This window comes from Calliopsis andreniformis, chromosome 10 (assembly GCF_051401765.1).
Source record: "Calliopsis andreniformis isolate RMS-2024a chromosome 10, iyCalAndr_principal, whole genome shotgun sequence".
Classification (NCBI taxonomy): Eukaryota; Metazoa; Arthropoda; class Insecta; order Hymenoptera; family Andrenidae; genus Calliopsis; species Calliopsis andreniformis.
The window spans coordinates 16,132,449-16,148,276 of NC_135071.1; the positions used below are offsets into that span (position 1 = coordinate 16,132,449).

A 15,828-nucleotide genomic window follows, 5' to 3' on the forward strand; every position below is an offset into this window, starting at 1 on the left:
TCTGACCTGAAGTAGAGTTTGTGAATAGATGCCGATGCTGTTTTAAGCTTCCATTACGTGCGTAGTTAATATCTAGAGCATCTTTCTAAATGATTCCATGTAATTTTAGATTCTCTGACCTGCAGTGAAGTTTCTGAATAGATGCAGACGTTGTCTTATGCGAAGCTTCCATTTCGTGGGTAATTTCTATCGATAGATTGATAAAGTCGAGTTGTGGGAATTGTTCAAGGAGCTTCTTCCAAGCGATTCACTTCGATCGTCCAATTTCCTCGGCCTCGATTTCGGTCTACCTTCATCGCCGTCGCGTCAGCTTCCGACGGGCTCGGAGCACCGATTCCTCGCGTAGACGACGATCGAGTACGCGAAGTGTGACACTCGGGGAACTCCCTGCTGCTGGTTCAAGGTCGCTGAAGGCCATTCGGATGGAAATAGCTAGGTTCGAGGAGTGAATTCGTGCTGTGGGATCGTTCGCGGCGACGGGAATAGGCAAGCGACGGGAAGAGCGAAGGGACGTCGACGGTGTCAGCGTTGGCGGGATTCGCCGCTGTGTTCTCTGCTGGTTAAACTGATGCTCAGGTAGGTTGTCACACAGTTAGTTAGCTAATAGATACTACATTTTACGAGGTAGGGAAGTAGGAGTGAAAACCGCTGTGCTTCGAGTGATGAGATTGAGATATTTGTATGTAACTGTGACTGCTGCAACTTGGACCTTCTATAGGAGTGTCTGATGACACTAGACCAGAGATATCCTGATGACACTGGATGATAACAGTGAACAGTATTAAAGAATAAGAGATAGAGAAGACATAGTTTTTATTCAGGAGTGGCAAATATAAAAAATGAAGAAGATATTGAATAGTGTCAAGTGTTAAATACGAGATCTACACTCAGCACAGACGAATCTGGCCGCGTGATATATGTCTGTTTCTCACATGGTAACCATTGAATAAGAAACAGAGAGAGATGGAAAATATCGATGCAGCTAGAATTGTCTGAGTTGGCCCTACTTTTATCGTTCTCTTATATTTCTGAATATTGTTGCCTACTCGTCCACTCAGTACAAACTATACAGTAGTCTGACACATAAGCTACCGCAAGGATCCCACTGAAACCGAAAAGACACAAGAAACAAGAGGCCACTGTTAAGAAAAGAACAGGTCCAACTGCAACTTGAGCAAGAATCTGCTTCCAGAGGAACTGAGAATAATCAAGTTCCTGGAACAAGAAACTACAGTCAAAGATGAAACTCTGAGATTCTCCACCTTCCAGCACCCTCAGACACAACTCCCTCAACTCGAACTCAAAAACAGTCGCTCTATACCACCCCTGCGGCAAACTTCCTCCGTCGATTCTAAGTTTCCCGAGTCCTCGATCGGGGGTGACGCAACGAACATCGAAAAGGGCGAAGAAAGAAAGGGGACAGAGAAGAAGGGGAGAATAGTTGTAAATCAGCGCGCACACGTTCGGCCTAATACGTCGGCGACAAGCGGCAACAAAACGGCGTCACCTTGGTAAAACGAGGTGTACGGTGATTCCAGGCGACGTCACCTTCCATTTAACTTACGGAAATCACGTGCGGCCGGGGCTCGTAAAGGACGTTGAGTTATTGTGGCGATCCGCAAGGTTCTACTAATTAGCTCGCGGCCGATTCGAAACCGAGAGCCACTACCCCGGGAGTCATTCATTAACGGGACAGCAGTCACGAATTGTTTTCATTCATCGGTTCTTGCGTGCGCTGCTGCTGCTACCGCTCCGCCGAGAAATGTCCTGAATGAATGCGGCTGGCTTGCGACGCTGCCACTCCTGGAGGAGCGAGTCCTCCAGCTTGGGACCTCGTCATCGCGATGACGACGAGGAAAAGTCACGACAACCGATCGGGAGGGGAGGATTTTCACCGTGAAATGGGGGACAAGTAGGCTCGAGGGCTAACCTGCTGGATACAGGGCGTTCCTGAAAGGGGTGAAAAATGGCGAACACTTGGCGGAGTTATATGGTAAATAGGTGATAGTGGAATGGTGGCATTCTTTGGAAAATTTCGTGTGAGAAACCTTGTCGAGATAGCTGTTTTCAGTGTGCAGGTTGAAGTTTTGATGATCTTTGAGGCGACATGAAGGTCTCTTTTGTTGCCTCAGTGTAGACGTAGTTTAAGTATAGTGGCACATGACCGACAGTTTTTCCAGTTTAGGTAAAGGTTAATTACAGACTGAAGGTCCTTATTTTTCAATATAAAATTCTGTCGAGACTGTAATCGATCTTTAGACAGAAGAAATCGTCGGTCCTGTATATCTAAGCTAACACTGACAGTAAAATATACTCGAAAGTACTTTCTGACATCTGCAAACGCAGAGAAATTTCAGAGAGAACCTCATCCCAGCGTTTGTCCACAGAATGCGCCGGTGGCCGTGGCCCTTCGCCTCGAGATGCTGAAGGAGGTTGGCTGTGGCAGCAGCACACCCCCGCCAGGGGATGGTGCTGTCAGCAATCGACAGGTCGGCACCAGCGAGAACAGCAACGCCGATGGCACCCTCGGCTGCGGGGGTTGCGGCAGAGAGATAGCCGAACGATGGTACCTAAGAGCCGCCGATCGTGCGTGGCACTGTGGCTGCTTGCGTTGCTGCCATTGTCGCGTACCACTCGCTGCTGAGCTGACGTGCTTTGCCAGAGACGGCAACATCTACTGCAAAGAGGATTATTATAGGTTGGTACGACTAGTCGTAAGAGGATTACGCTGGGGACGCTAACCAAGGGGTGTTTTATCCCGCGACGAAATCTGAGGAGTCATCGCTGGGAAGCCTCGTTATTAGGGGATGTTGACATGCGTTTCTGACGATTAATAGATTCCTTTGACTTTGATGCGCTGGGTATTTAGGAGATGAATGGTTGGTGAATGGTTAGGTATCGAAGTTGATACTATTTGCAGGTATTTAGGAAGAGAATCGAACGAAAAGAGGGTTGATGTGAAGAGAAGAATCAGCTCGCTGTGGAAAGTGTCTAGAGAAGTGCTAATTCACCGAGGAGTAGGTCATCTTGACATTCAATTTGGAATAAAGATGATTCTTTGAAGTCTGTCTAGATTATCCTAGAAACATATCCTGTGTGGAAGAATTTCCAATTTTCTTGCTTCAAGAACATCAAGACAGAAGAGCCCAAATATTCTGCAGTCCTACTTACAACACCTGCCAACTCGGTTAACTCTCTCATTTCCATTACCTTTGAGACACAGTCCATTCAGGCTTTTCCTCGCGTCCATCTTGCAAACAAAGCGACCTCGATCGCGCTGTGAGCCATTATACATCGAATTACCGGAATGACGACCGGAATTAATGCAAAATCCTCCAGGCCTGGTTCCTCTGGCCCGCCATACGGCTTCCCGTTTCAGTATTTATTGGGGTATCCGCGAATTTGCATAGGAGCGTTCGCCCCGCTCAAAACTCGGCAAGGACCACACAAAATGTCTACTAATGGCTGGCTCTAAGCCGTGGAAGCTAGGTAGCTCGAACCGGGACCTGAAATTCCACGCTGGTGATATACTCGCCGCGATAAAAACACGCGGTCACGATCTTCGGCAGTGCCTTTCCGCCACTGGACGACACTTCGTTTTTCATGGGGTTCGTTCAGGTTTGTCTCGAATCGAACTGATCGTGCCAGTAATCGGTTTACTTTTGGATAGACGAATTCTGCTGTCTTGGTACACAATTTCTATCACGTATCTCGAATCAAGTAGGACTTTTATTTTTATCTTGAATTTTGAATGGGGTTGTTTCCACCCCTTTGAGTTTTATCTCAACAATTATTCAGGCGTCAGTATTTTAATATACAGGATGAATCACGAACAAATAGTTTACAAGAAAATTCAGGTGACACAGTTGCGTGACACATGCTGTATTGTAAAAAATGCTTTCGTGTGAAACCAAAGAATACCTCAATATCCCTCAGAAATATGCCCATAAAAATACGCACCGCGCTTCTATTCAACGAGACTCATACAGAACACTTTCAACTTAATTTTCATTGAGAGCCAACAGGATTCTAAAATTTCTGCGCCTTGTATAAGCACTTGAACTGTCGCAAAGTATTAAAGATGAGTTTCAAGTCTGAATATTGAACCACCAGAAAAAAGTGGCAACAAATCCACACAAACACAGACACCGAGTTTTCCACCGCCACACAACAGTCGCTAAATACGCTGTCTGAATTAATCCTTGCTTACTGAACCGAGTGCGGCACTCCGAAAATGGAACACTCGTAAAAATTGCTCGAAGTTCGCGCCACTGTTCGCCACAAAAGCGATAGTCGTTGAAGCGAGGCGGATCCCAGATCGGCGCTTTATCCTCTCGCATCGCGCGCTCCCAGGCGGCGAGAGGGTCGACGAGGAGGCTGTCCGCGGCGTCGTAGATTAAGATATTAAAATGCAAAGTCCCGATGAATGAAATTAATTAAGTTAAACGCGGCTATTGTGGAAACGGTAATTAGATGCGATGAATCTGTTATTGTGTTTTTGCGTACCGACCTGGCGGTGCTCTCGTTGAAATTCAGAGCTCAGTTAACGGACGCGACGGAGAAGCATGCGTTGCATAATTCTCCCGAGTCCTCAAAAGCGTGAGAAGCGTCTCTTCTTTCTCCCCACCCCCTTCCCACCCCGTCCCCCGTTTCTGTCCCTTTCGCTTGTCTGTTGACTCGCGTTAAGCGGATTGAAATTGTTAAATTGACGAGCTTCATACAATATTCAATTCTGTATGAATTATTCACCGACGGAAATATTGCTCGGAGTCGGCGAGTAATGCGAGCGGGGTGCTTTGAAAAAGTTGGAGATTGTATGAATCGAATGGCGAAACTAGTATGCGGTCATCCGCGGAAGGTGTGATGAAAGTCTTAATGTTGATTATGAGGACGATAGAGAAAGGGAGTCTCGAAGAGATTGGAGAGAATACAATCCTGAATGCATTCCAGGGGACTTCTCGCGAGACACGAATAATACATCAAAAGAGTTAACCTTTAAAACTTCCAAAAATCTAGAAAAAAAGCAGCACCACAGTGTCTCATCAACTCCACTCAGAAATAATTCTAGTTACCCAAGAAAAGCCTAGAAAAATTCCACCTTATCTCCCTCCTATTTCCAAGACCCCCAACGCCCCTCCCCCACTGCCCAGCCGATGACAGAGGATTCCACGCGAGGGTGGAACACACGTAGGACCGGTATTCCTCCAGGCTGGAACGGCTGCTGGTTCGTTAGAGAAGAATACAACCGGCTCCCATGCAATATGCAACGATCCATATCCAGGCCAACCCCTTTGTCTCTATTTGGTTTTCGCGCTTCGGAAACTGTAACGCTGCCTTGATCGTCGACGACCGATATGAGAGCCCGCAAGGAAACCCCCACCCTCCCTCTCCGCCTCAGTCCTCCTCTGAGCAGCGTTATGGTGCATCGATGGAAGAAAAACGCGCGTCGAGAGGGTGGGGATGGAGAAGGGAGAGAGGAGAGGCTGCATTGTTCTCCGATTTTGGTCCGAGCGGATAGTCACGAACAACGGGGGTCACGTGCGCGCGAACGGGGAAGAGAGGCAAAGATCGATGAATTCGAGCGACGATCGGGATCGTTGATTTTGTAATTAGGGGATTCTACGAAGAACGCGTGATCGGGAACGGGGCGATCCTTGAAGAACCCGGAACGACGGCCGAACGAATCTCTGCGCTCGCTGGCCGCTGCTGGGGAATTGAAACGGTTTTGTCGCAAGCGGAGAGGGTTGATTCGGTGGACAGATACGGGGATGACGTAGTTCCAGGGGATCGCATTGTTGAGTCGTGCTCGCTGCTGGTTCTAGGATATCTGAAGGATCTCTCGAGTCTCTTGTTATTCGGTGGCGGGCTTAGGTACCCTCTCTTTTATAGGAATTTATTAGAGCATTAGAAAACTTTGTAGAATTTTTTATTCTAGTGATTTGGCACAACCCACTCAGAATAGACACTAATACCTCACATTAGAGACACGTGGCTATCATTTTAAGAGATATTTATAATTAAAGTTGCTTGAAATACTTTACCTTCATAACAGATCTAAAGATTTTGATATCTGAGAATTCAAAAATTTTGAAAATTTAAATTCGGAATTGAAAATTTGAACAAGTATTTAAAATTCTGAATAAAAATTTACAGTACTTTATGATTACCCGAGAATTAGCATCCAAAGTAAATACTTAGTACAAGTTCCTGTCATTAACGAAGAATTCCCGCAAAAAAGTTCGAAACATTAGCATAAAAAATGATAAGTGTGAATTAATACACGTGTCAACATGTTACAACTTATGCCGTCATTAATACTTTGCCTCAGTTTTTATAATGCAATATAGCGGAACGTAAACTCCTCGGAGCTTCGTGCAGCAATGTCTGACTACGAGCATGGCTCATTCCACTTAACGCTCACGAATAATTGTGCTGTCATTGCAGGTTGGGAACCGTGAAATGTGTAAAGGAGAGCGTTGCAAATAATTAAATTTTACGATTCCGTGAGTCTACGCGTTGATGATTTCATTCGTATCCGATAAAATTCATGTGATTATAAATATCGGAGATAAGTCAATAGAGCTCGGATTTGTTTAACCATCACTGACCTAATTTATTTATTTATTTACACGACTTTATTGGCAGAAACAATTAACGATAATAGCTTCGCCGAATGCTAATAGGGAAGGTAACGATGCAAAATACAAAAATAAACACAACAATAAAAAATAAAACAAGAGAATACAGAAAAATATTAACTTTACTATATTCTCGATGTTTTTTTCCAGTTTAAATATGGTTTTTACTTTTTTCAACAATTTACTCAATTTTGGGAAAAATATGAAATGGTTACTTTGCTAATAAATACTGTTTCAGATATGTTTCCCAAGAAATCTACTAGAAATTTAACTCACACAAATTGATTAATAGGGTATTTCAATTTTCGAAAATATTAATCTTAAAATGAGGAATATTTCAGGACCACTGAAAATAAAATTAGAAGCATACATTCATTATAGATTGCTAAACTACATACAACTCTCTCAAACTCCTTCAACTTCATCAAGCTCCCTCAAACTCACTGAAAAAAGGGACTCAGACTTCCATACTCTTCCTCAAACTTCCTCAAACTTTCTCAAACATTCTCAAACTTTCCCAAACACCTATAAACTCTCGAAAATTTGTCCTACATTCTAATAAACACCAGATTCTAATTAATTTCCCTAATTTGATCCCCAGATTGTTCGCCGTTTCGAGATGTTCGCGATGTCGAGCGGGTATTTCCGCCTCGGAGCTGGTGATGCGCGCCCGGGACCTGGTGTACCACGTGGCCTGCTTCACTTGCGCCTCCTGCGGCACCCCCCTGAATAAGGGCGATCATTTCGGGCAGAGGGACGGCCTGGTCTACTGTAGGTGAGAAACACGAGCCCGAATTACCATCCTCCGAAGGCCGTCTCTTTGTTATCAACGAGTTTGATGACGAGAGTGACAGAAACACGAGGCGCGTCGACGTAGGATACTTATTATCCTTCGTTCCGTCGCGTAATGACAGCCCTCCGGGGCGCGGGTGAATCCGGTCTCTGCAATTCTGAGAAACGGGGCCGAGACTCGACGCGCGTTCTCGTAAAGGGAAAAGACGTCGCGGTGCCGCTTCCCGCTCCGATTGGATCGATGGGATCGGTCGTTACAGCTTATCACAGCCTGTCCCGCGCGCTTATTAATCCTTGTTCAACGACGATCGTGATGGGAGTCGCGGGGACAAATAGGGAACGTATCTGGGAAATTAGTCCGCTGGGGAGATATTTTGTCTGAACGTTCTGATAGACTGCAACGCCTTTTGCGGTGGCTGTTTATGAAAGAAACATCGAATACTATCAAAGCATCTACAAACAAGCGAGGAATATAACTCGAATCGTATAGTTTTCCCGCGCAGTCGTGTTGCTCCGGAGAAAGTAAAAACACAAGGCTGAACCCATTCAATCGACTAAATTATCGACTATCTAAGCTTCCCAGATCACTCACGTTTCATCCTCTTCAGGAAGCCAGAAACACGGACCAAAGTCTTCACATTCCCCAGCCCTATCGCTTCACAGTGTTCACAGTGTTATCTCCCCGTCCCAACGGCGGAGTTAAAACGATTGTCACCCTCAATCAGCCGAGAAAGATATTGAATCTAGCATACCGCTGTCAGCTCGAATCAGACAGTCAATCGGCAGGTACCCCCTCTTCACGCTCCGGTCAGATTAAAAACTGACAAAGATAAAGCTCCCTAGAGCCACGGTAGACGGATCCATCGATCCATCGGTCCGATCGAGCGGAAGACGTCCTCTCTGGTCGTTCGTCTGTCTTCTCTCGCGAGCGAGATCGCGTTCGCTTGTTCATCAAACTCGGAGGATAACGCAGGGTCGCCACTGAAATACTCGACAGCAAGGTTCACGAATGACGAGCTGGTCGGTCCCAAGACCTCACTATGAGTTGCTCTGCTGCGCGGGGGATTATGGGAGCGCGGCTGGCAGCATCGAGGACATCGGCTCGCCAGGAGTGTCGCCGCTTCCGGCTTATTACAGCGCCGCGGAGCAGAGCCCGATCACCCCTTCCGGCACGGTGCAGAAGGGGCGGCCTAGGAAGAGGAAGCTCTCGGAAGTCACTGGCTCTGAGCTACCTGTCACGATGAGGCTGGCTGCTGGAGCACTCGGTGAGTACTCTTTTCCTACCTAAACTTTATGCTAGGGGAATTAACTGGCGGTGGCTGGGTCACTCGAGACTCGTGTGAACCGGTTCGAGAGAGTTCAAGCGAGTTAGAGCGGATTCAAGCGGGTCCTACGACTTCATGTTGATCAAATGTTTTATACACTTTTGCCCACATATTTTTTTTGACCAAAAATATTGTTTTATATGCTTGAGAATACTTTAATGGGTAAAGTTGTCGAAATTCTAGTTCAGAGTATGCTAACTGTTTTGCATTAAATTGACGAAGTTGGACAAATTTTAGTATTTGAAATTGTGAATACTTATTTGAAAGTTTTAGGATGTTAAAAAAATTGAATGTGTGAAAATTTGAAAATTCCTAAAATATTCAAACCTTAAAAAGGTAAAGAACAATATTAATTCTTAGGTACTACATCGCAATCACTACTCATACGTAGTAACTTCCTTGAAAAAAACTATTGGCATATTTACCTTAACAAATTTCATAAGCTCACAAGGACTCATTAAAAACTAAGCCCAAGACTTGGTAGGCTAACTCCAAGATCAATATATCCATCACAGTAGAAAGGAGGGCTCGCGCCTTCAATACACAAGTTGAAAGAATCCCTTTTAGAAGATCTTTCAGAGCCAACAGAAAGGACTCGATCTCCCAGTTCGACAGTAACGACATCGCGCCTCCCCCGAGCGTCCATCGATTGATTAATCGTGCGACAAAAGAGAGGAAACGGCGCGGCGGGGGAGGGGCGGGCGAAAAGAAAACGCGAGCGGGCTCTTTGTTCCGTTCGTCTCGCGCAGTTGAAACAATAAAGAATTCACAAGAATCCAGTCTCGGCTCTCCTCGGGCCGAGGACGCAAATACGTGTAATTGGCAGTGGTGAAACAACGCGGGAACGTAAGCGAGGGATGGAAGGGGTTGCCAGAGGGATAATTGGGCCGGATGGTAAACGGGGGTGTGCTTTGAAACGTTCGCATTAAAACCATGGGAACACGTGGTACACTCGCCGTCTCCTTCCTTTCCCTCCTTTCCCTCTCGCCTCACGTCTGTGCAAATCTCTTTCTCCTTCCGTCGAGCATACCCAACCCTCTCCCTCGCTCGTCAGGGCTCCTCCATCCCCCGAATCGAACAGGTTAGCCGGGGGAGTTGCATTATTTGCCGAGCAATGAGTATAATGGCTGGTTCCTTCGGTGTGCAAACATTTGCTGGAGCTTTCGAGAGATCGCGGCCCGCGGATTCGACTGGAGATTGTTCGCGCTCGTTAGTCGTTCCCTCATCGACACACACGGAATTCTTCAGCGAAATTTCGCCGGCTGTCTAATTGATCCTTGGACGGCTGCGCGCGGAACTGCCGCCGCTTTGTCCCCAGGACATGTGCCAGCCGGTCAATCGGTTTTCCTTTTCGAGAGCAGAATAAATAACTCGTTCGGGCGTCTGTCGTCGCATTGGCAAATGCCCGAGACCCGCGACTCCTCGCTGACTTTTTTCCCCGACGACCTCGATTTCAATTGGGCCATCCGAAACGGGGAGCCTCCGACGAAATGACGCGAGTGAGGGAAATGGGTTGTGTAATTGGGGTTAGTGGACTTGGGTTGGGTGGGATTCTTCATGTGGAAGGGGTGCAATGGGAAATATGAATCTCTGTCAAGAGATTTCTAGTAAATAGTTAGAAGTTTGATAATCTGGAAGTGGAATCTTAAGTAAAGACGATTTTTAGATATCTGTGTTCGCGTAGAGGCTGATATTTTCTGTGTGGGATATATTTTAGATTCTTCTGAATCTAATTATTAGTTCAGATACTGTGATCTTTTACTCGTGTACTACGTGACCTGGTTTGAAACTATTTTTTTCTATAAACTACATTTTCTTAATATAGTACTCACTCCTTAGGATCTGTCCACTAGTTTCTGCGTCGTCTGACTCTGCTCGTTTCATTCCACTTCAATTTTATTTCCAATACCCGAAACACAAGTCACCAATTAGCTAACTGATCTCAGAACCGTGTATCCTACACTCTCTAACTCCTCGCAAGATCACGTCGATTGAAAACAGTATTACGAAAGGTCCACGAAATCGACGTGTTAATTCAGCGAGCGAATCTAGCAGTAAATTCGCTTAACACACCCTCGTTTGTCGAGATACATGTCCAGCGTTATCTTCGGCCACGTTATCAGAGATCTCATTTGTACCACGCTGTTTACGACGTCTTCGAAGAGCCTCGGAGTATTTTCTCGCGGATCACAGTTATTTTATAATCGACGAGCGATCACGGGGAATCACTTTCAGACTACCGGCTGGAATTTACGACCAACAGCCATAAAATCGTCGGTGAGGACGCGACGCTGTGCCTTGGTCAGGGTGGGAACCGACCGACTGACTGGTTCGCGTTTTATTATCTTTATATATAATTGGGACACTTTTTGCCCCGTTCGGGAGAGCTCTCGAACTATTCCGTCTGGACGTCCGCCGGCGCGTTCGATGAATCGCTGGAATTGTGGACGCGATAAGCCCGCCGTTTCTCGGCCATTGAAAATGCTTTCGCTGTGATTACGGCTCTTGTTCGACAATTATCTTCGTCAACTGTCTGCTGTTCGTAGGGGGAGAAAAAAACGTGGAAGGGGGAGGTATTTTTACCTCGATGGCTAACTTCAATGAGGATTTGTAGTAATCTGGTAAGCTTAACCAGAGAAGCGTTTCGATTAAAACAGAGTCTCTATGTCCCGATAACTTGTGAGAGATAGGAGATAATGGAGTGCTGAGATTCATCTGCGATAATTACACTTCTCTGGTCCAGTGCTTTGAAAAATGTATTTACTGGATTTTATACTACCCCTGGGATTTATACTACCACTGGCAAAGTTTTCGATCACACTCAACGATATAAAATTACTTAAAAATATTGTGGGTTTTAAAATCTAAATATTTTATTTTATGACACCATTTTTTTATGTTCTGTAGATTCTATTTTTTATTAACTTTTATTAACAGGTACTGAGACATTTATCTTACTTGAATATTTGAAAATTTCAAATCCCTCAGCAACCTCATCTCAATACGCAAAAGATTAAAAAGACGCAATTTTAATGTTCACTAAATTCCTCTCAATCCCCCTCCTTCACCAAAAGATGTCTATCCACTCGAGCCAAACTACGAACTAAGAAGCACAACTTACGGATGACCTAATACCGAAACCTCCAGCACGAGAATTTCACGTGGCCATCAATCGCTCGGGTCCCCGAGCGAAGCCCAGCGAAACCGAAATTTTTTCCAACCCCCGGAAGAACCGTCGTGCCGCGTCGATTCGAGCAATTTCGCTGGCAGTCCAGCGTGCTGAAACGTTGGACGGGTAGAGAAAAGGCTAGGCCCCGTGGACAGTGACAGATGGGTATCGGTGGCGAGATGCATCGATTGGCCGATCTGGCCGGAAAAGAATGCTGCCGTGGCCAATACGTGGCCGCTGCCAGCAGAATGGCCGGCGGAACACTATAATGCCGCCTGCATGAGTTTCTTGCGGGCCTTGAGCGTCCCTCGCTCGGCTTCTTCGGCCCAGTTCAACCATCCGCGTGATTTCGGCCTCTGGCCCGCTCCTGACAAATTGTAATCTCATTCTTGAACCACGAAATCCGTCCCCCTGCCCTCGCCGCTCGCCCCTGCCGCCGGAACCAGCGACTCCGCTTGGGAACCAGGCCAGCTCGGTGAAAAAACTAGCGTATTCCTTTTGCAGGGAGCCTCTGTTGCGTTTATTGATAGAGCTGGTTTCTAGGGAAAGCGATTCTTTTGGGAATTCGATGCGTGGCTGCGGGTTCTGCGACGGCGAGCTTTTTCAGCCGTGGGAGAAAATCTGAACGGGGGAGAAAAGTCTTTTCCTGTTTCTTCAACTGTCCTCCTTGATTATGGGAGACAGCATGTGGTATACAGGGTGGGCTGTTTATCTGGAAACCCTCCGAGTGTTGGCATCATTCATTATAAATACTGCTAGCATTGTAAGTGCTTCCAACATCGACTAAAGGATTTCCAGTTAAACTGACCACCCTGTATTTGAAGATAACACAAAAAAAGATGGAAGCCTCTAGATGCATGAAGCCCACCCCTCAGAGGTTCATGTAGATAATCCAAGATCCTCAAAACCCATCCTGTCTCTCGTGTCTCTGCGCGCAGTTTTCCAGGCGACCTGGAAACAAAAATCCGTGTCGTTCACCCCTGGCTAACAAAACGAATTCCTCTGTCGGTGTGGCCGCGCGCGAGAGCGGTTCTTCTCTTTTCTGGATCGCGAGCCAGAACAGCCCGTCGTCCGTAGGGAATGGAAGTTCGGGACAATAAACAGTAATGGCGGATACGTGCTCGGGGATTTACTTCTGGGTGACTCTGTCCCTCCCCCTGCCCTCCAGCATCTCCGAGGGCCCAGCGGCTGTCCACGAACGTCGCCGGAACCCGTTCTTTCTCTCGATTGAATTCAATGGTTACCCTCGTCGTCTTATTTATTGGATGCGTTCCTTCGCTCCGGCGGCGCGCAACAACTGCAACTTGCAACGGCACTGAACGGTTGCACCGATGTCGTCGTCGTCCCCGATGCCTCTCCTTTATTCCGCCAAGGAGCTGCCTCCACGGTTACGTGCGCGGAAATTCGCTCGAACCTGCAGCCGACGTGGTTTCCGTTTCGCTTTGAGAGAGCCAGCGAACCGGTGTGCACAGCCGCTGATCCCAGGCCGATTTCGATTCACTGTTGGTACTCGTTGTACGCCGATGATGGGAACTTTCGTTTCAGCTGTTTTTGCGAGGTGGAATGGAATTGAGAGGTAGAATCTGTTGATGGGGATCCGGTAGACGCTTTGAGAAGCTTGGGAGAGTTGGACTTGGGTTGAGTTTTGGACTTGTGGTTGGTTTAGGTTCGACTCTTGACACTTCGATTTTTGCGTACTTAAGTGGAGTTTGCTTTTGGTATCTGTGAGAAGTTGCAGATTGAATAAGGGAATTGATTCGATACCTGGACTTTTAAGATATCACGTGATCTAGTAGATTGGCAATCTAAAGATGCATGTCCTGATTCTTGAATTGCATTCCAGGAACTAAATATACTATTTCTTGGGTTTCGTTGTTCCTTATTACCTAGATTAAGCTTAACGTTAAATAAAACTAAGTGTCCAGGATTGTGTGCAGGTATCAGGACATGGTTGGCTACTTGGTCATTTACTTTAGTTACATTTGGAGCTTATTGCATTAAAGAAACTGATTCTAGAAAATGAAGACGCCAATAGAAGTAGAATATGAAGACACTTTTCAAGTTTTCCTTCCCCTTTCTCAGAGGAAGAAGAAATACAAAATACTAGAAAAAGAACTGATATAAATTCAGAAGAAAAAACTTAGTAATATTTCCTAATCTAGTTTTCTCTAATCCTTCAGGACCACGAAGACAATTCCTAAGTCGTCCCTCCCTTTCCTTAGGAGAAGAAGCATGTACCTCATGAATCCCCGCAAAGAGGATGACAAAGAAGCACATTCTGTTGCAGAACTCCTCCATCCCACCGAACTGTCTTCGTCCATGGAATCTCTGGCAGCGTACGACGCGTCTGTCGGCTCTCCCGGCCCCGTGCATCAGAGCCAGCGAACGAAACGGATGAGAACGAGCTTCAAGCACCATCAGTTGCGAACGATGAAGAATTATTTTGCTATAAATCAGAATCCCGACGCGAAGGACCTCAAGCAACTGGCGCAGAAGACGGGGCTTTCGAAGAGGGTGCTTCAGGTGGGACATAAATTTCATTTTCAATTTCCTCCCTCTTGCCAAGGCCCAACTACGCTCAAAGCCTACAGTGTTCCCTCGTTAAAAGCTCCTTACAATCTCTACCATATCTCAGAATTATTTAGTTCCACTTGTCACACACTGTCACCCACGCCCTTCTCTACGACCACGCTCGTCTATACGAAGGAGTAAGCCTCAGAAACCTGCTTCTCATTTTAAACGCCTCAGTAAAACCGCGAGCCTATAACGATGAAACCCAGTCACAATCGTAATACGATTTCAATGATTTCGTACGAGCCCCAGTGTTTAACTTGGCTCCTGACCCAGGTGTGGTTCCAAAACGCCCGCGCGAAATGGCGGCGGAACATGATGAGGCAGGAGGGCAACACGACGAGCAGCAACGTGGGGTGTCCTGGCACACCAGTGCCCTCGAGCACAGGCGGCTCGCCGAACGTGGGGCCAGCAGCCAGCATCCTAGGTGACAGCAACAGCATGCCGTCGACCTCGATGGAGGAGCTCCACGCTCTTCATCACCTACATTCCGGCGTTTCCTCTCAAGTCTCCTTCTCCGATCTTTACTGACGACGGCTTGAGATGGAGGAGGACGGCTACAGCAGCCTTTCCAGCCATCTTGGATGAAGGATCGCCGCGCGTCCTTCTTTGGGAACGACTTTCGACGCGTTGCCTTTCAGGGGAGAGCCCGAGTTTTCTTTCACTCGTATTTTATATTTTTCGAGCTCGATCGACAGGGGACTTGGCGGCCTGCGTACAGTTCGGGGAGCGTAGGTAAATCTTCCCGATCGAGCTTCGTTCTCTCCTGAACAGCACGGCGAACCTTCGCCGAGATTCGCTGAACCGCTGACGATCTTCCTGGTGAGTGATCGCGACTGGACGGCACCCGGATGCCGAGGCTCAGTTCCTCCTACAGAATTCAATTTCTTGTGAGACGAAACGACGTGAGTCTGATATGGTAGTGCTCCGAAGAAACTGTCAGGAGTTAACAGTTTTCAAGTCTTTTTTATTAGGGTGAGAGACCTTATTACTGTGTCTGAACCTACTACTGCACTTTTCATGTAAAATCTATGTAAAGCAGAGTACTAGATTCAGACACAGTAACAGGGTCTCTTACCCTATCTAAAATACCTTCTAATACATAAATTTACTGTGTCAATTTTTGTCTTTTTTCAGTAGAAATGGATACTCTATACTTATTTTATGCATCGAAATATTGGAGGTCTAGGTTCCACTATACCTATCGCAACTCTTGATTCTGATTACTAAAATGTATTCTTATAAAAAACATGGTACAAATTGAGGCGTTAAGGGTTACATATGTTCTGTAACGAAATCATATTCCAAATGGGAATTTTCTTGTTCCTTTCCT

The 15,828-nt window shown here is 46.4% G+C and overlaps 1 protein-coding gene across 1 annotated transcript; it reads left to right on the forward strand.

Annotated features, from left to right (window-relative positions):
• Positions 1 to 445: 445 nt before the first annotated feature.
• On the forward strand, positions 446 to 15,040 carry LOC143184425 (LIM/homeobox protein Lhx9). The gene is made up of 6 exons (XM_076386639.1): positions 446 to 576; positions 2,388 to 2,698; positions 7,240 to 7,413; positions 8,463 to 8,695; positions 14,212 to 14,447; positions 14,772 to 15,040. The coding sequence occupies exons 2-6, from the start codon at positions 2,421 to 2,423 to the stop codon at positions 15,024 to 15,026; spliced, it is 1,176 nt and encodes a 391-aa protein (XP_076242754.1). The 5' UTR covers positions 446 to 576; positions 2,388 to 2,420; the 3' UTR covers positions 15,027 to 15,040.
• The last annotated feature ends 788 nt before the right edge of the window (positions 15,041 to 15,828 follow it).